Here is a 26,461-nt window from a genome sequence, read left to right as displayed (position 1 = left end):
CTAAAGGCCCACTCTGACTTCTGATAACAGCTGATTTATCAATGTATCTCTTTGGAACTCAAGAGGCAAGATTCCACATATCCAAATCTACACGCTGCCACATCCTCTATGAAGCCCACTAATGTTTGCCATAATGTGGAATCCATAACGACACAACCTGAGTGAGAACAGCTCTGAAGTTTCAACATGTAGGGGAAAGTTAAGAGGTGCAGAGCTTTAATCTCCAGAAAGGATAAGACATCAGTGGGTGATATAGTGAGATGGCTGTTTTGAATGGACATACCCTTTGGCCTGGTTCACACCTATGCAGTTTGCTTTTGATCCGTTTCTGCTGTGCTTTTTGTGGTTTGTTTTTGCACACACGTTTTTCACTTGATGACTTTTTTGTTGGCCAATTTGTTGTTGGGCAGATCAAAAAATGCAAAGACGCGGCACAAACTAACTACATGCTTTTCTGTAGCTTCTCCATTGCAGTCCATTGAACCAAAATTGCACCGTTTTGAATTTAAAAAAGTCCCTGACCCTTTCCAAAAAGGCAGCGGCTGAAAAAAGCATAGATGTGAAGGTGTCCCATAGGAAACCAGGTTAAACGGACTGTAGTGCGTTTCTGCAAAAAATCACTAAAAAAACCGCATAGGTGTTAACCAGGCCTTTAAAAGCGATACCCATTTCGTAGTAGTAGTACTAACACTGTGTTACTAGACACATCTCCATGTCAGGTGCAATATTATATCAAATGACCATCAGCACTGTGCCCATATTCTCGATGTTTTGCAACGACGACAGCATGTAGGTTCTGTACTTGGTCTTTGCGCTGTTCCCTTCCTCTGTAACAAGGACAGTCTCTCTCTGTAAGTTCAGGTAACTCAGCGCATTGGCCGAAATGGGAAAGCCATGCCAGGCATGAAGGTCTGCACAGAATGTCCTGATAAAGGTGAGTGAGTGGGCAATGCTGCATGTGCCGGCAGTGCTGCGTGAGCAGAGAGTGCTGTGTGTGCCGGTAGTGCTGCGTGTGCTGGTAGTGCTGCATGAGCCGGTAGAGTTGTGTGAGCGGGAAGGGCTGTGTGCGTAGATAACGCAGTGTGAGCAGGTAGAGCTGGATGAGCTGGGAGAGTGGGGTAACCTAGAGGTGGGGTGTGAATATGGGGGTAATATGCAGGTGTCAAAGTGGGGTGAGCAGGCTGAGGCTGAACCGGGCCAGAGATCACCAGCTGCATGAGGCTGAGGGAGAAAAAAAAAAAAAAAAACAAACTGTTAAAGCACAAAATGCTCCCCTTTCGTATTTATATATACTCATATCACTTCTATACAACATATATGCTCAATACCCATTCATTTTGAAGACTTGGTGGCAATTACTGTAGACAGGGAAGCCCCTAAATTATTCTGTATACAAAAGAAAATGGCTCGTAGAATTTGTAATTGCAATTGTAATTAAAAACACCGCACCTCACAAACCAGAAGCATATAAGCAACGTGTGCACGAAAGTCTGAAAAACTGAATTTTTGTAAAATCTTACCTGTAAAATTCCTTTCTTTGAGTCCTCCGACAGTCGCCGCCTCCTCTAATGCCCCGTACACACGTGCAGATTATCTGAAGACTTTTGTCTTCAGATTTACCTTTTCTGTGTAGTGCAAGGGCCTGCCGGATTGCATACAAATTGAATGTTTAGGTTTGACCTCATATTATATGATTTTGGTAAGTCTGCAGACAAAAGTCTTCAGATAATCTGCACGTGTGTACGGGGCATAAGTCATCACTATTGGGTATTGTCCACCTATCCCTAGGCATATAGACTTAGTCAAAAGACAAAAGGCATTAGCATATACACACCCACGGGGGCTGTCCCATCTGGTCAATACCCCCCGTGCATCACCACTCCCAACTCAGTTTGGCAGCATAGCAGTAGGTAAAAAGAACCCCAAAAGAGGGGCGGGGGCGGTGACTGACGGAGGACTCCGAGAAAAATGGATTTTTGTAAAATCTTACCGTAAAATCCTTTTCTCTTAGCTCATTGACAGACGTAGTCCTCGGTGATACACCACCTTCGGGTTATGTTGCCTCCACAGGAGCAGGACTAGACAGGAAATTAAAAAGCTCTGGCCACACCCTAGGGGCAGTCCCAGAGGGTATATCCTCTCTCTCTCTGCCTCAGCAAATCAGTTATGTGAAAAAGCAGTCTTTAGAGATTTTAACCCAACTCAAAAAAACAGAGGGGCGGGGACTACGTCTGTCAATGAGCTAAGAGAAAAGGATTTTACGGTAAGATTTTACAAAAATCCATTTTTCTCTAGCGCTCATTGACAGACGTAGTCCTCGGTGATACACCACCTTCGGGACGTCCCAGAGCAGTATCACAACTGAGGGGTGGGAAAATGAAAACAAATCCCAATCTAGAAGGCCCAACCGGTGCCAACTAGAAGTTTACAATGCTCATCCTTAATGATGAGACTCAACAAAAGAGAGAAAAAAATTTTTCTTTTTTTTTCAAACAGAAAAAACCCTCGAGGTAGACCACCGGTCTCCTCAAATTGCGGCCTGCAAAACCTTGCGGCCAAATGAGGCATCCGCCGATGCCGTCACATCAATTTTATAGAATTTTGTAAAGGTATGTACCGACGACCAAGTGGCCGCCTTACATACCTGGACCACTGACGCCTGATGGCGAAAGGCCCAGGAAGTACTGAGCGCTCGAGTGGAGTGCGCCCTAACAGGAAACGGAGGACTCTGACCCTTAATAGAATAAGCCTGTACCACCGTTTGTCTAATCCATTTGGCAATGGTCGCGGCAGATGCAGGCAAACCCTTTCTGGGGCCATCCGTGATCACAAAAAGTGAATCCGTCTTACGGAATGATTCCGTAGCTTTCAGGTATACCCTGATTGCCCGAACCACATCTAAGGAATGCAACGCATGTTCCCGATGATGCTTGGGCTGAGGACACAAGGAAGGTAGTACAATATCTTCATTCAGATGAAAATCTGAAACCACCTTAGGAAGAAAAGATGGCTTAGGATGAAGTACTACCTTATCCCTATGAATCACTAGGTATGGGGACTGGCATGATAATGCAGCCAGTTCTGACACCCTGCGAGCAGAAGTAATAGCCACCAAGAAGGCCACCTTCTGGGATAAAGTAAGCAAGGGAATCTCCCTGATGTTTTCAAAGGGAGGTTTCTGTAGAACCGACAAAACCAAATTAAGATCCCAGGGCGGTAAGGGCGCGCGGACTGGAGGAGCCAGGTGCCGCACCCCCTGGATGAAATTCCGCACCAAGGATTTGGTAGCTAAAGGCTTCTGAAAGAAGATTGCTAATGCTGAAACTTGACCCTTGATGGTGCTCAAGGCTAGCTTCTGCTCAACCCCTTGTTGCAAAAAGGCCAATATTCGAGACACCGAATAGGTACGTGGAGGAAATCCTAAAGATTCGCACCACGCAATATAAGTCTTCCATGTGTGATAATAGACTTTGCTGGAAGTTGCTTTCCTTGCTTTAATAAGGGTAGGAATGACTGAAGTAGACAAACCTCTGTCCTTCAGTACTTGGGTCTCAATGGCCAGGCCATTAAAACCAGCGACTGTAAAGCACGAAGGTAAATTGGTCCTTGAGACCACAGACACTCCCTGAGACGAAGTTCCCACGGAACGTCTGCGACTAACATGTCCAAGTCGGCCAGGCCGGCTTGAGGAGGCCAGCCTAGAATTTCTAGGACCACTGGCGCTGATTGGATCTGAACCAGGCGTCCCTAGAGCTATCTGGCCCAGACCATCCGAGAAAGTCTGGTCGTTTTCTGTTCCCACACATTTATCAGATACCTGATAGTTATCAGGAAAGGTGATCTTTTCTGGTTGAACCTCAGGGACCGAAGTCACCCGACTAGAGGCTACTTGGCCTATCTGGTCAACCAGATCCGATTCCTGTGAGGTATCGGGACTAATCTTAGGAAAAGGTAAAGGAAAAGATCTTTTCAGGGAACGGTAACTACCGCTTCCTGTGGTACTTAAATGTTGGAAGGGAAGAATCGCACCGGTAGTAGTGGTTGATGCTCGATCTAATGTCCTGAATACCGGTGAAAACGTCCCCCCACCATGAAACCGGGTGGGGGCGCACCTTCAGGCTGTGTACTCCTTTACTTCGGGTTTGGCTGGGTTGGTCCTCTGCTTGTCCGACCAGCCCTTCTTGAACCCTCCTGGAGGAGTCTTGCCTTTCCCGCTAGTACCAGCCGGGCGCCCTTTATGGGCGGTAAAGAAAGGTCCTCGCTTGTTGCGAGGTCCCTTAGCTTTTGCAGCCTGTGGCAAAAAAGTGCTCTTGCCCCCAGTGGCATCCTTAATGATTTCATCTAGGTTGGCCCCAAATAGACGATTCCCCTGAAAGGGGAGATTGGTCAAGGTCTTTTTGGAACCTAGGTCAGCTGACCAGCATTTTAACCACAGCACACGTCTGAGGATCACTGCTAACTTAGATGCATGCCCTAATAGGGGAGTAGTGTCCAAGGCTGCGTCACAGATAAACCGTAGCCCTTGTATGATCTGTTCCATCAAATCAGATGTCTCCTGGGGAATATCTTTTCCCCTAAGATCTTGGCGTACCATTTTCGCCCATTCCGTAAGTGTCTGGGAAACTAGACCAATAACGATTACTGGTCTAAATGCTGACCCTATCAGAGAAAAGATAGTGCGGGACTCTGCTTCTATCTTTCGATCCACCGGATCCTTAAAGGACGAAGTGTCCTCCACTGGAATAACCGTGGCTTTATTCAGCCTGGAAATAGGCGGATCCACGATTGGTGGTACCGTCCATTTCTTAATGATGGATTCCTCAAACGGATAGCGTCTAGCAATACGCTTGGAAATAGTAAAGGTACGTTTAGAATGCTCCCATTCTCCTTTAATCTGATTACCAAAACATTTAGGTACAGGAAAAGCCTTCGCCGTCTTGATGGGCTTATTAGTACCAAAAGGCATCTCTGTTTCAGTTGCCTCTGCCGGTAAAGCCTCAAGTTTTAAGGTTTCTTGCACTGCCACAACTAGTGCGTCCACCAATGCTTCTTCCTGAATAATAGCAGGAGAAGAAGCGTCCTCCTCACTGTCTGAGGGGGCTTTACCTGGGATAGCAGCCCTTGCAGAGGAACCTGCAACTGCCGTGACCATCTCTGAATCTGAGTCAGAGGTGTCAGATAGTATAGGGGTAGGCGGGGGTCGCTTCCTTGACCCCCGTCCCTGACAGGCCACCTCCACCCGAGCCACCATAGACTCCAAAATTGCTGTAAATGACTCTATACTCTGTGCACCGGCGGGTCCCGAGGCCCCCTCGAGGGAAACAGGTGGGGGAATCTGTGTGGCAGGGTCCATGATAACTCCAGTTACTTCCTGGATAATATAATTCAAAAGTAAAGAAAAAAACTTTTTTTTTTTTTTTCTTTTCTGACCCCCAGCGCCACAAAAGCCCCTTAGTGTTACCTGCTAGCTATCGATCGAGAGAGAGAGAGAGAGATAGACCCCCAGGCTCACCACTTGATGCTTCAGAGTTAAACTGCAACAGCTTACAGCGCTGTCTTGACAAACAGGAAGTCTTTTGGCTGGCTGCCCAGGAAGAAAGGAGGCGGCTCCGCCCCTCTGCACGCCTTCCGGCGCCTCCCCCAAGCTCCACGAGGTGTAGGATCACCTCAAACATGGCCGCCCCCATGCTGGAGACACGAGGCTACGCCAAAATGGCGGCTCGTGCGATCCTGCAAGAAAAAATGGCGGCGGCCTGCTGAATGGCGGTGTGCTGCAGGGCACACAACACTGTCTCTGCCTGGGGATATGGCGTGGTTGGCGGTATCGGCCCTGGCGGACCGCATGGCCGTTCGGGAGGCCTGCTAATAGCTGGAGATCTGATTTGGAAGGCAGTCTACATGTCCGTGGCTTCTGACTGGTAGGTAGCTTATACTTAACCCATAAGATTCCCAGAATGCCACAGATTACATCTTTTAAACATGTATACAATAGATTGTTAGCTCCCAAACCAAGCCTCCTGGCTTTTTGTACACAAAAAATCACACTCAAAGTAGGAGGATCTGTGACATGTTATAGGATAGAAAGGACTCTTTCTTACCATACAGAGAGGGGCCCGCGTTCACCACAAAACCCGTCAGGGAAAAAGGGGGAACATACTACTCACCATACCGGAACCAGGCGGGCACCAACTCCTGACAGTACCCCTCTCCACCGGGGCGGGAGGGCTGTCGACCGATACGAACGCCGTGACTCATGGTCTTTGGCGTTTCAGCGAGACGTTTAACTCGCGGGTTCAGTCCTTTTAATGGGACTTTGTCGCGGCCGACCCAGCGCGGAGCTATGGCCTGCACGCGCTCGTAGGCTGAACTGGGGTGACCACCGGATCTCGACATCCAGCCCGTCGCCCAGTTCAGCTTTCTTGCTTGAAGATCTCACAGGAACACTGGAGAAAAAAAGCTGTCTAAAAATCCTTTAAGAAAAAAATTCTTGCCAGGACCTAAGATCCCAGCAAGGTATCTAGGTCCTTACTCCTAACTAGACAGAAAATAACTGATTTGCTGAGGCAGAGAGAGAGAGGATATACCCTCTGGGACTGCCCCTAGGGTGTGGCCAGAGCTTTTTAATTTCCTGTCTAGTCCTGCTCCTGTGGAGGCAACATAACCCGAAGGTGGTGTATCACCGAGGACTACGTCTGTCAATGAGCGCTAGAGAAAGGAATTTTACAGGTAAGATTTTACAAAAATTCCGTTTTCTCTTACGTCCTCCGACAGTCGCCGCCTCCTCTAAGTCATCACTATTGGGATGTCCCAAAGCAGTATAGACATGAGGGGTGGGAGACGCAACCGCAGAAAAGGCAACGCAGTACCCACATCAGAGAAAGGAATCTTACATGCACCGTAAGAACCAACTGGGCAACAGAAAAAAACAACAATGCTCAACAGGAGCAACAGCCCAGGAAAGCAAATGCCAACAGCCAGGGACCCAGAGAAAAATTCAAGGGTCCATCATGGCACTGCCGCAACTTTTGCGGCCAAAAGAAGCATCAGCTGATGCTAGAACGTCTACTTTGTAGAACTTGGAAAATGTGTGCACCGACGACCAAGTCGCCGCCTTGCACACCTGGGTCACCGAGGCCCGATGCCAACAGGCCCAGGAAGTACTCAAAGACCTGGTAGAATGCGCCTTAACAGGGAAGGGCGGAACCCGTTCCTTCAAGGCATAGGCCTGCTCAATGGTCTGTCTGATCCACTTGGCAATAGTCGCTGCCGATGCAGCCATGCCCTTCCGAGGTTGACATTTAAAAGAAAATCAAATAAAAGATTTAGGAAGGCTGAGACTGAAGCCCCAGCACAAGGTAGCCTGACTATTCCTAAGCTAGGCAAACTAAAACTGAGTTGGGAGTGGTGATGCAGGGGGGGTATTGACCAGATGGGACAGCCCCCGTGGGTGTGTATATGCTAATGCCTTTTGTCTTTTGACTAAGTCTATATGCCTAGCTATTCCTACGGATAGGTGGACAATACCCAATAGTGATGACTTAGGGGAGGCGGCGACTGTCGGAGGACGTAAGAGAAAAATGGTTTTCATCTACAGAATCTGAAAAAAGTTTGTAGACATGCAATAAAGAGAATAGAAAGGACAAAAGTCTACGAAGTTCTTTAAAATTGTATACATTTCAACCATCCATGGGAAGAATCTATTCATTTTTTCTGCCATCTTGCCGACCATATAACTTACATATGTACGGTTGCAAGGCGGCTCTGCTACGCAGGATTACATACCTAGTACGTGATCCTGCACTTCTGGGTCTGTGGCGTGCGTGCGCAACCCACCAGCCCTCTTCCGCAGGGATTATAAACAGCAGGAGCTGATCAGCAGGTACATCGGAATCCATGTCTGCTGGCACCCGCTGGTGCTTTGGTACAAAGGCAGAATGGAGGTCTGCCTATGTAAACAAGGCAGACCGCCGTTCTGTTAGAGCAGAAGGCATGGATCCTGTGTGTCTGCAAATAGGGGCACTGATCGATGCCTTCCTCCAGTTCAAGCACCTCCCCGCGCAGCAGTAAAACACAGGCTAGGCACACAGCTAACCCTTTGATCGCCCCTGATGTTAACCCCTTCCCAGCCAGTGTCATTAGTACAGTGACAGTGCATATTTGTTAGCACTGATCACTGTATTAGCATCACTGGTCCCCAAAAAGTGTCAGTTAGTGTCCCATTTGTCCACCACAATATTGCTGTCCCAATATAAGTCGCTAATCACCGCCATTACTAGGAAAGAAAAAAATATTGCATAGCTTGCTGACGCTATAACTTTTGCACAAATCAATCAATATACGCTTCTTGGGATTTTTTTCACAAAAAATATGTAGCGGAATACTGGATGGACTATTGTCTTTATTCAACCTTACCATCTATGTATCTATATTGGTCTAAATTTATAAAGAAGTTTGATTAATTTTTTTTTTTTTATTGGATGTGCTTTATAGCAGAAAGTAAAAAATTTATACTTTTTTTTTTTCTTTTCAAAATGGTCAGCCTTTTTTGGTTTATAGTGCAAAAAAAAAATCAAATACCACCAGAAGAAAGATCTCTTTGTGGGGGGAAAAAAGCACTTACATTTATTTTGGGTGCAGAGTCATATGACAGCGCAATTGTCAGTAAAAATAACAGTGCCGGATTGCAAAAAATAGCCTGCTCATGAAGGGGTTAAATCTTCCGGAGGTCAAGTGGTTAACTGAATACATTTAAGTCTCCCACTTATACTCCTAAGCTTTATCCAATCAGGTTCAAGATGACCACCCAGCATTGTGTCATTAATATAGAAGCTTGGTCAAAATACAACTTTGGACAATCATTGGAATTCTGGGAGTGGCAATGGTAATTAAAAAGGTGAATATAAGACACAACAGTCAAAAAGTAGAATTTTGAGGAGCTCACCGATGGCAGCCTATGTATGTTGCCAAATTAGGCCTCGACTTTGTTCTGGAGTTTTGGCACACCCGTTACTACCCCCCCCTTCCCCTTCCCCCTCTTTCCTTCCAAACATTTGATGCAGTGCTTCAGTTGCCACCATAGAGTAGATATTAAGACAGTGAAGGCATGCCAAAACAAGCACAACCTTTGTTGTCAGAATCACTTTTTGACAAAAGGAGATTTATTAATAGAATTAACTGTTCTAAACACTCACTTGTTATGGGGGAGACGAGAACAGAGCGTCCTCAAGTCATCTGCAAAAAAAAAAAAAAGAAGAAGAAGTTAGTTGATATGTATATATGCAGCAACTTGCTTACAGATATTTTATCCTTTACACTGCCTTAAGCCCAATTTCAGTTTTTGTTTTTCTATTGTCCAGCGTTAGTAGCAATAAAACAAGCAGCACTCACTGCAATACTTACATCCTCTCTAGCGCTGTCCCTCGAAGACTCACCTGTAAGGTACGCTAAACTTGAACTGGATCAATAACACTGAACCCATAGATTTACCAACGTAAAATATTAAAATGACTCGGCACACTCATGCAACAAGCACCCGATATGTACCACTGCCATACAAAAAGAGCAGTATGCTGCTGAAGATTATAAAGACCCGACAGAGATGGGGATGAAAAGGTGAGCCATTTTCAATTATTTCATTATGGGCAGCACAGTGGCTAAGTGGTTAGCATTTCCGCCTAGCAACACTATTGTCGTTGGTCCGAATTCCAGCCACGGCACTACCTGCACAGAGTTTGCATGTTCTCCCTGTGCGGGTTTCCTCCAAGTACTCTGGTTTCCTCCCACACTCCAAAAGATATGCTGGGAGGTTTATTTGCTCCTGTCTAAATTGTCCCTAGTATGTGTATGTATGAATGTAAGTAAAGCAGGCCATACATGATGCGAATTTCGTCCGAAAATCGAAATTGCCAGTGAATTCGAATGATTTTCGTATCGTTAGTGTGGTATGTGCAATATGCGATTTTCGTACGACAGCAAAAATTCACACATCCAACATGTTGGCTTTTATTGCGAAAATTGGCCAAATTTCGTATCATTAATGGGGGAGTTGTAGGATTTCACCTAACAAAACACAAAAAACAGTAGGGGGTGTGTCCAGTAGAGGTGTGGTTAAAAGGGCACAAAAAATAGTGTTTGGAAGTACGATTTTCAGATCACATTGATGGTACACTCGCATGATGTACACGAGTGCCGCTTGCGTTTATCGCACGATAAATCGTTCGAAATTCGCATCGTGTATGGCCTGCTTTAGCGACTTGGATTGTACACTCCTTGAAGGCAGGGACTGATGTGAATGTAAAATATATATATGTAAAGCGCTGCGAAAATTGATGGTGCTATACAAGAACCTATAATATTTTACTTCTGTTCTGAGCCAAATGACATTATCTACGCCTCCAATGCATTTCGGCAAGCAACAGATAACTTTTAGTCCCGGTTCACATTTGTGCAATGCGGGAACGCTGCAAATATGCAGCGTGATCCCGCATCGCATCCGCACCCCTGGCACACTGCCATATGCGATATGCAGGGGGTGTCAATTAAAAGTTAACGACACCCCCATTTGCGATCGCATATTGCAGTGCGATCTGCAAGTTCGCACAGAATCGGATCGCACTAGTGTAAACCACCATGCCATCCGATTCTGCTACGGATAATAGAAGGGTCATGTGCATGTTTAGTGCGGATGCGGTGCGAATTCAGCCATATAAACTGTATGGCTGAAATTTGCACCACACATGAGATCGCATGGAATTTAGGAGCAGTGCGCTCCGAATTACATGCGATCTCTGTCATTGCACTAATGTGAACCGGGGCTAACAGTGATCCAGTATTGTAATAAGAAACATGTTAGGAAAAGGTCCATCAGTGTCTGGAGTTATACAGGACATGCCGATGACAATAACCAGATGTTATGGGTACTTCCTCTATTGATACATCTGTCAATTGCAGGTCAGCGGCCTGCCTCACCTACTGTTAACCACTTAAGCCCCGGAGGATTTGGCTGCTAAACGACCAGAGGGTATTTTGCGATTCGGCACTGCGTGACTTTAACGGACAATTGCGCGGTCGTGCGACGCTGTACCTAAACGAATTTGGCGTCCTTTTTTTCCCACAAACAGAGCTTTCTTTTGGCGGTATTTGATCACCTGTGCGATTTTTTGATCACGCGCTATAAACAAAAAAAGAGCGTAAATTTTGCAAAAATAGCAATATTTTTCCCTTTTTTTTATATGAAATTCCCCCCAAAAAAAATGTAAAAATCAAAATTTTTTAATATTTTTGGCCAATTTGTTTTATGCTACCTATGTTTGGTAAAAAAAAATCGCAAAAAGCGTATTTTGATTGGTTTGCGCAAAAGTTATTGCGTTTACTAACAAAGGGAAAGATTTTTGTCATTTTTGTTGTTTTTTTTTTTAACGCGTAATGGCGGCGATCTGCAATTTTTTTGCGGTACTGCGACATTGCGGCGGAAAGATCGGACCCTTGACTGACATTTTTGACACTTTTGGGGTTACCAGTGACATTTCTACAGTAATCAGTGCTATATATATGCACTGTTACTGTAAAAATACACTGGTAGTGAAGGGGTTAACTTTATTTGAGAGGGAGGGGCTGTGTGTGTCCCTAGGGGCGTGATTCTAACTGTGATTGGCTGTGGCTTCAACTGTATGCAGAGTGATCAATGGATCTACATAGTAGATCCATGTGATCAGCTCTCATACAGAGAGGAGAATGACAGGCAGCTTGTTTACACAAGCTGCCTGACTTTCTCCCTCTCCCCCGCCGATCGCAGAGTGGCCGGCGGCGATCGGGTCCGCCGGTCACACGCGCGGGGGGGTCCGTGACCACGCGGGAGCGGGAGCGCGCCTCCGGCGGCGCGCGCTCGCTCCCTAAACCCTCACAGGCGAGCGACGTAGACCTACGTCACTTTGCCTGTGAGGGGCTGACCGCCGCCGTAGATAGTCGTGCGGCGGTCGGCAAGTGGTTAAACCCCAAGCCATACATTTCATGAAATCTCAGTATACAATTAACTGATGCTATACAGGAGGTTATTATGCATGCAAAATTATAAAATGTAAAAACCTCCACATCAAAGATAATAAAATATTATCCAGCTGCAGTCACTAAGCTCACTGTGCAGCGTGCAAAGAAAAAAATGTGTATGACCACGCTCCAAATATCAAGTGTTAAACTATCTAAAACAAGAAATCGTGTTAAAATAATGCACAATATATTGAAAGTGAATATTTTGTTGATACAATTTAGATCGTATTTTAACACTTTTTCTTGTTTTAGGTAGTTTAAAGCGGAACTACACTGTATCTGAGCACCACAAACCAAACGCAATTTAATTAATTTTTGTCATTTAAAGCAAACTCAGCCATCCATCCATGCATTATGTTGCTGAAAAAGCACTTTGAACCCCCCCCCCCCCCCCCCTTAGCATTTCTGACTGAGGCCATCTTGAGTAATGGCAGATAATTCATGTAGCATTTACTTCCTGGAATTCATCTGCCCTCAGCTCAGGGCAGAGGCAGGAGGGTGTGCTTAATTTGGCAAACCCCTCCTTTTCTCCTGAAGACTCCTGGGATGTATGATGACGACATTTCAACATTTGCCTAGGCCTGAAAACCAGGAAGTAACTGAAGAAATGAAAAAAAAAAAAAAAGGTTTTAAACCAGTAAATATGATGTACTTTCCTATCTGTTTACTAATGCTATTAGCATAAATATTACAAATCAATGTTGACTGAGAGAGAGAAGTTACGCTTTAAGACTTGCTATATTGAGCGCGGTCATACACATATTTGTTTATTACGCATTAAACAGCTTTCACTTTTCTGCACCTCTATCCAGTGCTGTATCTTGGCCTAGGCCAACAAGGCCCAGGCCTAGGGCGGCACTTTGCAGGGGGGCAGCAAAAAAGCTGCACCCTGCACAAAATTAAAAACAGCTTCCTCTCGGGTCCCGCACGAAAACTACGCGCTACACTTTTAATATAGTGCCAGTCTTATGGGGTGAATTGGGCCAGAGGGCAGAGTCCAGGAGGCAAATCGGTCTGGCACCCCCATAAAGCGGTTAGTGATGAGGCTGCACTGATGGGCAGTAATGAGGCGGCACTGACAAGGCTGCACAGATGGGCACTAATGAGGCTGAACGTATGGGAACTGATGAGGCTACGCTGATGGGCACTGATAGACTTGTGGTCTGTGGTTCACAGATGACAGGGCGGGTCGTAAACAGTAAAGGGTGTGGCCTTTACAGGAAGGGGTGGGCCATATGTAAATTAGGGGGTGCACATGTTTAGTCAGGCCTAGGGCAGCACAAAACCTAAATACACCACTGCCTCTATCACTAGGGCAGAAAAGCAGGAAAAGCTCTCCAATGGGAATACAGGCAACAAAGAAAAATGAAAAGCAGAGAAGAGTTAGGGCCTGTGTTATCGGACTTTGGGCTTGAGTCACAGGGCTTGCTTTCAGGGGGAGTTGGCTAGTATTTGAATTGTTTTGATGGACTTCTGACATCATTTACAGTTCATGGACAGATGCATTTAATCTACAGTTGACCTAAGCTGCATCAATCTTTTTCAAGCTACTTTTGCATTTTTCATTGAATTGTATGGGAAAGAGAAACCATTCCGACGCATTTAAAAGCCCATCCACACAGGTTCCCAAGAGCCTTTGTTAGGTTTCTACTGACAGATGTGTCCACATTAACTCCGTGAAATCCGTCACATATGGTTGTAGGAACAATATAACTGTTTTAATATAGCCTGTCAGGTCACGTTTTTACTGGATTTTATCTAAACTCCTAGACCTCATGCACAGTGGGAATTTATTCATGCATGAAGCTATGAAATTTAGGCTTGGATGGTTGTTACAGATGTACCATCCAGCCCTGCTGCCGGTAGCCTGTCAAACTCAGAGAGGCTGAAAGCTGCTGTGGCTTGGTGGCAGCGAGCAGTATGGACGTTTAGTGCAGTTTGCACACAAAAAATGCCTGAAGTGCAGTCTGCTTCGGTTCTGATCATCTATCCCCAGGCACATACTGCACCATCCAGCCCCAGCAGCTATCAGCCTCTAATACAGTGACAGGCTGTGGGCAACGCAGCTGGACAGTGCGCCTGTACAATCCACCTGCAACTAAACGCTGTAGCATCATGCACCTGGGATAAATGCCCAGTGTGCCTGAGGCCTCATCTGTCTGGTTGTCGTTAGTCTAATTAGTGTTTTTTTTATGCATAACTTACCGCGGGTGCAAATCAATGCCCCTGTTGCCATGGACACCTGTAACGCCTGGGCCAGACGATCTAATGCCAACTCCATCTCTTGCTCAGCATTAAGTGGGTTAAGCTCTTCACAAAGCTGTCCTAACTCTTCGACTAATGGTACAAGTTGCTCAAACAGCACAAGTGCAAGTCGCCCATATAGTCCTTTCTCTGTAAGGTGAGTCTGAAGGACCATGAGCCCTTGCAGCACACTCAGATGGAGCTTGGAGTAAAGGTTCTGATTATCTCTAATTGGCTCTCCACCAGCTGCTTTCTGTTTGCGTCTGTAGGCTAGAGGCGCAATTATACACCAGCGAACCAGACCCATTAGTGGGGAGAAGTCCAAGAAGCCAATTGGTAGGTTAGCAGTGATGGGGGTATTGAGAAAGGTGATCAGAATGAGGCGAGGATCTTCAAAAATCCAGGATACGATCATTTCCAGAAGATCATGAGGGGGCAGGAGGTCCTCTGTAACAGAATAAGAAAGGAAACATATGTCAAAGAAACTAAAATTGCTATTTAAACTGATCACATCTACATCCGTTACTTCAACTCAGTATATTGAGTACAGCCGATCCCTGGGTTACAAACAAGATAGGGTCTGTAGGTTTGTTCTTAAGTCGAATTTGTTTGTACGTTGGAACAGGTACATTTTTTTAAGTGTAGCCCCAGCCAAAAGAATCATTTTAAGTTTTTTGGATAGCATAGGGAAGGGTTTCAATCCCTGTACCATTTGTTTTGCGGTCTCTACCCCTGTTCAGAAGATTTCACCTCACTTTCTGTCCCCATGACAATTGGATTTTGAAAATTGTGGGTTGTTGTGGAAACAAGAATTGGTGATAAAGCTTCAGTGGAGACACCTTTTTCCCCATGAGAACTCTTACAGAAGTGAATTTCCCTTCCTAGGGGTAGATTTCTCCTCACTTCCTGTTGTCTCCCTCCATTTGTAAGTAGGAGTCGTTTGTAAGTCGTATGTTTGTAACCCGGGGATAGCCTGTATATAATCATTTTAAAATCTGACTACAATATATGTATTTTAATAGGTTAGAAAATCTTAGGAGGGAGGTAACCAATGGACCCAACACATCAAGGAGCCATGTTTTGTAAAAACAGGGTTTCCTCCCCTTCCGCCAGTCTCAGAGCTATCCTGGCTTCTACAGGACCATCAGCAAGGAGGGAGGGTCACACCAGACTACTGACCCATAAGAAAAATACCAAAGAGAGCAGGGTGCTTACTGATGTACAGGAAACACAAAATTAAAGCAGCAATGAGATCTACTTTTACAGTGTTCTGGGTCTTGCATTTGCTGTATGGTGGGAGAGGCCATCTGTTCATCCTGTCCTAGAAGATGACTGAGGAATAACATTTCAACGGCAAGAACCAGCATGTTCCTGTGGCCGGAATGACAGGTGCATTTGAATAGCGGGGTGCTCAGCCTGCGGTTATCTGCATTTAGGGATGGATGTCTGACTCTGAACGCATCTGACTGCATCCAAGCTCACATTTCTAACTACAGATAACCATTTATTGTGCTACTACTGCTGTTTTCAGCCTATCATTATCCACATGTACCCGTCATTCCAGCCATAGGAATATTCTGATTCTTGCCACTGGAATCCAGTGGATGCGGGTGAACGCCTGTGTGAAGGAGACCTCTAACACACATTGACAAGCAAGCGTTTAGTGCCGGGTCACACTTGTGCGATGCGGGAAGGCTGGGATTCACAGCCTGTTCCCGCATCGCAAACGCACATCTGGCAGTTCACACTGCCATATGCGATACGCAGGAGGTGTCAATGAAATGTTAACGACACCCCCAGTTCGATCGTATATCGCAGTGCGATCTGACAGTTCGCACAGGATCGGATAGCACAAGTGTGAATCACTGTGCGATCCGATCCTGATGCGGCTGGAAAAAAGGGTCATGTGCGTGTTTGGTGCGGATACAGTGCGAATTCAGCCATACAAAGTGTATGGCTGAATTTGCATTCCGCACCTCCGATCGCATGTAATGAAGGAGCAGTGCGCTCCGAATTACATGCGATCGGGGCACTCGCAGAAATGTGAACTGGCCCTTACACCAGACCATTATATAGTCAAGTGGGAAGTCAAACATATACAGGAATGGAAAGTACACTGAATTTAATATCATGAGGTTTTTACAATGATGTACGTTACATAGGTACATGGTAGTTGAAGTTGAAGACAATAGTCCATCCAGTTCAACCTGTGTAGGTGTGTGTGGACGTAATCATTTCACATACCCCTTAATGTTTTCATCCTTGAGATGTACTTCCAAGAGTCTTTTAAAAGTAGCCATACTCCCTGCAGTTACCACCATTTGTGGTAGAGAGTTCCACAATCTTGTAGCCCTTACTGTGAAAAACCCCCTGCGTAGCATAAGGTTAAATCTCTTCTCCTCTAATCGCATTGTATGGCCTCGTATCCTCATGCATTCGTTGCGAGCAGTTTCTTTTCTATGCCGAGATCACAGTTAAAACAAAACCTCACATAAAAAAAAAAAAAGGAAGAACTTTTACAGGCTCTGCGCACATACTCTACCATGACCCCAAAGTCCTGCCACTTCTGTGCCAACAAAAAATGCTACACCCTGCAACCAAACTAAAACTGCCCTTCTTACTCACCTCCATACAGCCAGATCATACCCTCTTTTTCTGCAGTTATCAACCCCTCACCTGCAACATCGCAGTGAAAATAGATAAAAAAAAAAAAAATCACCATCTGGGATGGAGGTGTTCAAACCTAATGTAGAAGCCAGATGTTTTCGACACAAAACTCTGGGGGCAGCAGCAAAGTTGAAAAGAGCTTGTTGGGTCCTACAGTTGGACGGCACCAGGGTACCCAAAGTCACTGTTCAAAATCATACATCAGTTGGGTATTTTCACTTATCTACACCATTTCGGCTATACATATCTAACAGAAAAGCATACCAACAATACTACATTGATAAAGGACTCTCACCTGTAGACATGTCATACAATGCAGCTACAGCAGTGATAAACTGACAGCAGAAGCGGGGGCTGACATTGAAGATCTGTTTCAGCGTCTGGATGGAGCCTGGCACCAGGCCACAATAGTCATCTACAAGTGCTTTGGCCAAGCGGACACAGTAAACAGCTGGAGTTCGCTGCCGATCATTGGGAGGAGAAAAAAAAAGCAAGCCGAGTCAATTTGGAATTTAAAACTTCACCATCCAAGCATTTCAGTTATTACATATCAAATTCCAATGTGGGAATGTTATCACTTTGACAAAACAACTAAAGGCCTCATGTGACACAGGTTTTTTCTTGTACCAGCTAGCATGGAGCCTCAGGCCTAAAAAGTGGAGGACTTGGGGTAGTGGAGCCATTTCCCACTAAATCGCATCTCAAAATCCCCTGCAAAACACTTTTTGTTTTAAAATAGAGTGAGAGAAAAAAAATTAGATACTGCGTCCAAATTTTACTGCTGTCTGTGCCCCTGTTGGGAACACCTCCCCTCATTACCTGAAATGTTATTGGACAGGACAGGACAGCAAGGGAAACATCTCTAAAGAGGGACAAAAACAGCAATAAAATCCCTTGTTTACTAATGTGGAATAGCATAAGTAAAAGAAAAAATGTAGGAATTTAAAATAAAAATCTTTCCATTGTATCTATTCCTTTCATTTTATTTTCAAATCTTCTATAGCTGATTACCTGCAGCCAGGAAGCGGCACTCTCCAGCACAGGCAGCCTGCATACCGCAACTGCCATAGAGGTCAGTTTTCCTAGCAGTGCCATGCGCTGCTCATCCGCTTTATTTCCTTGTGGGCTGAACAGAGAGTTGAAGATGACCTGCCGGACTGGCTCCTTGGTTTGTTCGTGGAAGTAATTGCACAGTATCTCCAACAACTGCAGCTCTTGTATGGCGCCAAGTCGCTGGAAAGAAATAGAAGAAAACACAAGATTTGACAAAAATGGTAGTAAATTTACAAAGTTCAATTGAAAATGGAATGCAAAGAAAGGTTGATGTAATATTGAACTGCTTCCCACCCACTGTATTGTCAAATAACAGTCAGGCAGGCGGGAGCACAATCGATTTGGGACAATGTCATATGACATCTTCCCACTCTCTCCGTGCTTGCGTGCCCATTGGTGGTGCGATCGGTCCCTGGAACACGGCGCATCACCGATCCCGGTAAAGAGCCGATGACAAGGCGCTTTACCCATATGATCAGCTGTGTCCAATCACATGTAAACAAGGAAATGCCGGTTATCAGAATTCCTTTCCTCACACTGACACAGTGTGTGAGGAGAGGAGAGACGATGAGCGGAGATCTGCACAGATAATCAGGGAACTGATCATCAGTGCCCTGATTATCAGTGATGCCCTATCAGTGCCCAGCAGTGATACCAATTGATGGTAATCAGTGCCCATTAGCGATGCCAATCAGTGCCTGTTCATCAGGCCCCATCAGTGATGCCAATCAGTTCCTGCTCATCAGTGCCAATCGGTGTCTGCTCAGTGCCCATCAGCAATGCCAGTCGGTGCCTGCACATCAGTGCCCATCAGCGATACCAATCAGTGCCCATCAGTAATGCCAGCCAGTGCCTGCACATCAGTGCCCATTAGTGATGCCAGTCAGTGCCTGCACATCAGTGCCCATTAGTTATGCCAGTCAGTGCCTGCACATTAGTGCCCATCAGTGATGCCAATCAGTTCCTGCTCATCAGTGCCAATCGGTGTCTGCTCAGTGCCCATCAGCAATGCCAGTCGGTGCCTGCACATCAGTGCCCATCAGCGATACCAGTCAGTGTCTGCACATCAGTGCCCATCAGTAATGCCAGTCAGTGCCTGCACATCAGTGCCCATTAGTGATGCCAGTCAGTGCCTGCACATCAGTGCCCATTAGTGATGCCAGTCAGTGCCTGCACATTAGTGCCCATCAGTGATGCCAGTCAGTGCCTGCACATCAGTGATGCCAATCGGTGCCCATCAGCGGTGCCAATCAGTGCCTGTTCATCAGTGCTGCCAATCAGTGCCTGCTCATCAGCGATGCCAATCAGTACTGCCTGCTCATCAGTGCCCATCAGTGATGCCAATCAGTACTGCCTGCTCATCAGTTCCAGTCAGTGCCTGCTCATCAGTGCCAATCAGTGCCTGCTCATCAGTGCCCATCCGTGATACCCATCAGCGCTGGAGGAAAATTGCTTATTTACACAATTGTATAACAGAAACTAAGAAAAACTTTTTTCAAAACGGTCGGTTTTTTCATTTGTTTAGCAACAAATAAAAAACCAAGTGGTGATTAAAAAATATCAGCAAAAGAAAGCTCAGTCTGAAAAACAGGATAAAAATTTGGTTTGGGTACAGCGTTTCACGACTGCAAAATTGTCATTCAAAGAGCAATAGCAATGAAAGCTGGAAATTGGCCTGGGCAGGAAAGGGGTAAAAGTGCCAATTAGGCAAGTGGTTAAAGAAAGTGAACAATCTGCTACATTACATAACCACAATACAATAAAGATCTCAATAGAAATGCAGAAAATACCCAAGAAAAAAAAAAATAAGACAAAACACTGCTTCTGTATTGTGGGAGGTACAAATACCACTAGGCGTTTCAGTGATGTCTGTCTGTAAAAATTCTGCTTGTCGAATTTATGGTTTGGTAACTGGTAAATCCAACTTCTGTATGCATAATAAGCATCTCTTACATACATTAGAAATGCAGTGCAGAGGCGTGAAAGTGCCCTAGGGCCCCATATACATGAGCACCGAATGGAAGTATTCAGTGTGCCTTCCTTATATCTGTCAACTGCCCCACAGATGCTTTTACACCCTACCCTGTGTCAGCCCTCCTGCTCTGAGGTGATCAGTGGAAAGCTGGTGCAGGAGGTATGAAAAGTGATCTATTGGGTGCCCTATGATCAGCCATTTGTATGTTCAATTATTCCATTTAGGAACCGGTGTTTGTCACTCCTTCTCTTGTCATAGCCAGGTTTGGATCAATCTGGAAAACCTCAGCTACAAGGATGCCATTAAGAAATCTTTTTTTTTTTGGTTTATGTAACCTGAGCTTCCAATCAGCATATTCAACTGGAAGGGCTAGACACGGACACAAAATTTTACAGGGACCAGATACTGGACAGTGAGGCTGGGTTCAAATAAATGTGAATTGGATGTGCTTTACACCGCATTCAATTTGCATAACGTGTGTGACCAGCATTCAATGGAGCCGGTTCACACATGTCCAGTGAAGCTTCAGTCAAATTTAAAGAGGGTCCTGTGCGTTTTTAGGTCAGGTTTGGGTGCGAATTCCGGGAAAAATTTGCACCTGAAACGGTGAACAGAAACGCACAGGACACCAGACTGCAAACCACAGCTGGACCTGTGTGAAACCAACCTAAATTAACTGCTAACCCATTGCAAGGGGAGTTGGTAAAGTGGAAACTGGTTGCAATTAGTGATTTAAACCACTTTTTTTTTTCAAATTTATCCAGCCTCCCATGAAACAGACGTGTTCCTTCCTCTGCTTCATGTGCCAGTCATGTTATTACTGAAGAAGAGGGTGGTCACCAACCAACCCCAAAAGGTGTTAAGGGCTTGTTCACATGGACTGCCAGGGAGTGAAAAAAGCGGGCAGTTAAGCCACGATTTTACACTCCCACCTAACCACTTGCCCACTGGGCACTTTCACCCCTTGTCACATTTTGAATGGACTATTGCACGGTCATGCAACATTGTAACCAAACTAAATTTTTATCATTTTTTTTTTTAAACAGATTGATCATTATTTTAGTGGTATTTAATCACCACTAGTTTTTTTTATTTTTTTATTAACCGCTTGCCGACCGCCACACGACTATTTACTGTGGCGGTCAGCCCCTCACAGGCAGAGCGACGTAGGTCTACGTCACTAGCCTGTGATGGTCTAGGGAGCGGGCGCGCTCCCGCGCGGTCACAGACCCCCCCCCCCCCCCACGCACGTGTGACCGGCGGACCCGATGTCTGCTGGTCACTCGCCGATCGTCGGTACAGCGGGAGAAAGGCAGGCGGCTGATGTAAACAAGCCGCCTGTCATTCTCCCCTGTGTAGAAACAGTGATCATACGGTTCTACTATCTAGGACCATTGATCATTGTTCCTACACATCAAGCCACAGCCAATCACAGTTAGAATCACGCCCCTAGGTACACACATAGCCCCTCCCTCACAAAAAAAGTTAACCCCTTCACTGCCAATGTAATTTTACAGTAACAGTGCATATGTATAGCACTGATTACTGTAGAAATGTCACTGGTAACCCCAAAAGTGTCAAAAATGTCAGTCAAGGGTCCGATCTGTCCGCCGCAATGTCGCAAAAAAAAAAAAAAAAAAATCGCAAATTGCCGCCATTACGCGTTAAAAACAAGAACAAAAATAACAAAAATCTTTCCCTTTGTTAGTTAACGCGATAACTTTTGTGCAAACCAATCAAAATACGCTTTTTGCAATTTTTTTTTGCCAAACATATGTAGCAGAAAACAAATTGGCCAAAAATGTTAAAACATTTTGATTTTTAAATTATTTTTTTTGGGAATTTCATATAAAAAAAATGTGAAAAATATTGTTATTTTTGCAAAATTGACGCTCTTTTTTTGTTTATAGCGCATGATCAAAAAAAAAAAAAAGGTGATCAAATACCACCAAAAGAAAGCTCTGTTTGTGGGAAAAAAAAAGGACGCCAAATTAGTTTAGGTACAGCGTCGCACGACCGCGCAATTGTCCGTTAAAGTCACGCAGTGCCGAATCGCAAAAAAAAAAAAACCCTGGTTGGAATGGGGGTAAAATCTTCCGGGGCTTAAGTGGTTAAAAAAAAACGAAAAAAAAAAAAAAGTGCGAAAATCTTTTTAAAAAAATAAAATGTTTTTCTAAATAAGTAATATTTCTCCTTCACTGATGTGCACTGAAGAGGCTGCACTGATGATCAGTGCCCTGCTTATCAGTGTAGATGTCTTGTTTGGATTTGCTGGTTATCGGATTTACTTTCCTCACCCGCTGTCAGCATGAGGAGAGGACTCCTGATAACCGGCAAATACTGTTTACACTGTGATCAGCTGTGTTTAGACACAGCTGACCACATGGTAAAGAGGCGCTGTGATTGGCTCTTTACCCCGATCTGTGATCAGCTGTGTCCTAAGAACACAGCAATCACAGATTTGTGCTGCAGGGGAAGTGCAATAATGAGAAGATATCTATAGACAACCTCCCGGCAATGTGAGCCCGCGCTGTAGCCGTCTTTTGGCCATGGCACGGGCGGGAGGTGGCTAAACAAAGAAATGCAGTCACTTAGGGCTGTACACTTGCCATGGCCACACTGCTTTGCGACCACAACAAAAATAGACTGGTACCATTAACAAACATGGATTCAAATGAAGGCTCTGTATCACAACTGCCCTGCAGCCACATGAAACAACCCTAGTGGCAGCACGATGGGTCAGCATTCTCTGGGTAAAACAGTTAGTGAGGAGGTGACATATCTACCATGGATCGCTTTTCAGAGAAACAAGTGTGAACAAGACCTAAATGCGCGTGTGTAGACATCTGCTTTGGTGAAACATTTAATCTGCGCATCTCTGGAAACAAAGCGGTCAACAGGTCTCCAATGGGGATCCAAACAACTTTGGTGTTATAATCTGATTTTCTTTTGGACCATGGCACACTGAAGTGGAAGATGAAGATAAAGCTAACCATTAGTATTCTTAAAAATGCTGCTTCTCCCTCCGCTACATACCTTTTTTAAATCCATTTTGGTGTGGTCATGTGATCCGGCAGCTACAGCACCCCCTATGTAAGAGAGCGGCTGCTGCAGGAAATAGTGCAGACAATGAAAGGGCAATGGGAGCCCACAGGGGAGGTCACAGGAGAACCGTTGTTGAATGCTCCCTTACACGGGGGGGGGGGGGGGGGGGGGGGCAGAGCTACTGGATCATGTGACTGTACTGGAGTAGATAAAAAAAAAAAAAAAGGTATTTACAATGATATTTTTTAAACAGGCTATGCTGCATAGATAGGATAGGATTAAGGTTTACATTTACTACCACTTTAACAATAGGCAAACACAATGATATAAATGATTCCGCATCCTACAGACTACTATGACTGTGCGCCAGATGCCAGACATACCTTGCCATGAGAACTGCGGTCTTTGGGTATTTGGAAGATAAACTCTTCAAGCAGTTCAATAGGACCTTTCTCCACCAGCGGCACAGGAGCATTCTGGAGCTGGCTGCTGAAATAGATATCCAGGTGGTACAATACCTCCTTTGCTGCACTAAGAGCGTCACGCCGCAGGAGAGAATGGCGAATGTCGCTCATCGTTCCCCTGGAAAATAAAGAAAACATCCTTGTTTTAAGACAGCTTCCACATATGTCAGCAAGTAGAGGACATTACTGGCCTTGTTCAGGAATCATTTACAGAGTACGATGAACAATGAGACGCTCAGCTTGGGTTCAGCCTGTGTATTACTGGGGGGAAGGTTTCCCTGCAGTTTGTATCTACAGCAACGTTTGGTTCAAACTTGCAGAGCATTAGTGTAACTCGCACCTTACAAAAAACAACCTGGTACTTAACATCTATATGTGTAGTGCTTTTAGGAATTCTTACGGTAAACATTTCATCATTACCTATAAAAGCTGATTCTTCTATGTTTTGCACATTTTTACAGGCAGCGCAGTGGCTCATACTTCTGCCATGCAGCATTGGGGTCCTTGGTTTTAAAAGTAGTATGTCCAAAGCTTTTTTGACCACATTTCTTGTTTATCAAAGCAGTACATATATTATTGTCCTCCTGTGACCCAGAGTTAGCCAACAGCGAGCCGTTGCCCACTATCAAGACTTGTGAGGAATCCTGACAATATTGCTGGGATCCACCTGGCTGCCCGATTGGCAGGTGGCTCTATGTTTCAGCACATGGCTGAGAGACAGAGCCAGCTGCACCCACCCCCTCCCCAGCTGGCGCTCACTAGCGGAGGCGTTAGGCAGAGAACAGTAACAGTCTCTGCTTTGAGTGGACTGAGAAGGGAGTGATGTGACTGCTCAGTTATTGGACAAAGTGGGACAGATGATGTAACATCGAGGCGAGTATGGATTTTTGTTTCTTTAAAAAATTTTCTCCTTTAATCCCGCCCAGGACACTAACAATGTGGAGTTTGCATGTTACCCCTGTGCTAACATGGGCTTCCTCTCACAGACATGCTGGTAGGTTAACTTGCTCGGATCTAAATTGGCTCTTGTATAGTCTGCACAGCTGTGCTGATTTTAAATCTGACAGCTGCTGCAAGGAAACCCCTGCATGCTGTCACGGGAAGGGCGATTTTAGGAAGGGGGGGGGGGGGGGTTTGGGGAGTGCTGCTTGGCACCATGCTACACCCCGAGAGGGTGAATTCACACTATGTGCGGGGACAGGCGTTTAGGCCCCTTTCACACTTGTGCGACTTCAAAGTCGCGCGATTTTATCGCGATTGTGACGCAACATTTTGCCGCCATTTTAATGCGAGTTTGACTGGGCTTATAATGTCTTTTCCTCAAAACGCATCAAAATCATGCCAAAAGTAGTGCAGGGACTACTTTGAAGTCGGTGCGACTTCAAGTCACACAGATTTGACCCCCCCACGGGTCGCTGCAGTGTCGGCTCGGCGCAGTGTGGGCCATGGAGATCGGATTGTCGGGTCGCTGCAGTGTCGGCTCGGCGCAGTGTGGGCCATGGAGATCGGATTGTCGGGTCGGCGCAGTGTCGGGTCGGGGCAGTGTGGGCCATGGAGATCAGATGGATGTTTGTTATCAGAGATCCCGCTGCTTGACCCATTGGTGCGCATGCACACTAGGAATTTTTGCTTCACCCTTACGATGTTATCAAAATGCCCTACCTATTCTGCGCATGCGCAGTAGGACTTGTGACGCGGCTACAGCTGATTCATGACGAAGCCACAGCTGATCCACAACCGTAAATGACGGAGGTATGGAATTCTGATAGGGTTTGGTACTCTGGTATGTTACTCTGACAGAACACCGGTACCGGGGTGATGCCTCTAGCTACAGGCATCACCCCAATACAGCAATTTCCCGAAATATCGGTAACCTCCGGGGGCCGATTCCAATATATCGGGGAAAGTGCAGATCGGCCCCCGATATATCGGCTTTGCTGATAATCGGTCGATCCCTAGGGTAGACCTTCCGGTGCTGAAGTGGTTTATATCAGACAGATTCTAACCTGCTCCATCCAAACCTGGAAAAAAAAAAAAAGAAGGGGGGGGGGGAAGAGATGAGCTTTAGAGGGTCTCCACAGCCATGAATGGTGGGACATCTGTCAGCTCTATGGAGACTCACCCTTTCCTGCTCACCAGCTTCTCCATAACATAAATAAAAGTGAAATCCTCCAATGCAGATGCCTGAGGGTTTGACAACTATCTAAGATTTCCCTCTAACTTCCTGTTGTGTCAACAAGACAGGAAGTGAAGGCAAATCTCTGCAATGAGACACAAATACACCGGCAGAGGTTTTATACATTCCCTACTCTACAAATAAATAAAACTAAAGTGTTGCTTCTGAATGTACGTTAGCAGGAAAGAACCCCAGAATGAGGTGACACTGGAGTGTGTACAGGAAGTGGTTATAATCAATGGAAGGACTGAGAGCTGTATCGTGCCGAACAGGAAAGAGTTACTCCTGAGCTGCCCTGACCATCCACTGACCGCCATTATCATTATTCCTCCCTCACTAACCCGTCACCTTATGTCCCCGGCCTCGCTCCCTTCTGCCGCGAATGTTCCCACTCAGGGGAAGCACACCAATTACAGCGAGGCCCAATTCATCCCCACCGGCCACCGTAACCTGTGGGGGCGGTGCTTCTAACCAAGCCTCGATGTCGTTCAGCCAATCGACGGTGACTTTTTTTTTATTACTCAGTGGAATGTGAAAAACTTTATTTATAAGCAAAGAGAGACTATAGGTTTTCTTATGAGATGCTAAGCCAATGATGGTGCAACCGAAGCACGTTAGACCTTATTGCTGGAATAGGAAATCTGTACTTTTTGCATTGATTAACCACCACTGGGCACTTACACCCCTTCCTGCCCAGGCTGATTTCAGCGCTGTCACACTTTGAATGACAATTTTGCAGGTGTGCAACACTGTACCCAAACTGCAATTTATCATTTTTTTGAGACAGATAGA

At 45.5% G+C, this 26,461-nt stretch overlaps 1 protein-coding gene across 2 annotated transcripts; it reads right to left on the bottom strand.

The window, feature by feature from the left end:
- Window positions 1-670: 670 nt before the first annotated feature.
- On the bottom strand, window positions 671-26,107 carry INTS15 (integrator complex subunit 15). 2 transcript variants are annotated; one of them, XM_082262218.1, is made up of 7 exons: window positions 26,011-26,107; window positions 23,413-23,611; window positions 17,968-18,189; window positions 17,252-17,417; window positions 14,251-14,736; window positions 9,192-9,231; window positions 671-1,221 (listed from the first exon to the last, which is right to left on the bottom strand). In XM_082262218.1, exons 2-7 carry the CDS (start codon window positions 23,602-23,604, stop codon window positions 867-869), a joined length of 1,461 nt encoding a protein of 486 aa, XP_082118344.1. In that variant the 5' UTR covers window positions 23,605-23,611; window positions 26,011-26,107; the 3' UTR covers window positions 671-866. The 2 variants fall into 2 exon arrangements, with proteins under 2 accessions (XP_082118344.1, XP_082118343.1); XM_082262217.1 differs by having other exon boundaries at window positions 26,018-26,107.
- Between the last annotated feature and the right edge of the window lie 354 nt (window positions 26,108-26,461).

The sequence above is a fragment of the Pelophylax lessonae genome (assembly GCF_965119305.1).
Source record: "Pelophylax lessonae genome assembly, chromosome: 6".
Classification (NCBI taxonomy): Eukaryota; Metazoa; Chordata; class Amphibia; order Anura; family Ranidae; genus Pelophylax; species Pelophylax lessonae.
Note: the sequence above shows the minus strand (reverse complement) of the source record. Positions and strands in the feature narration are given on the sequence as shown.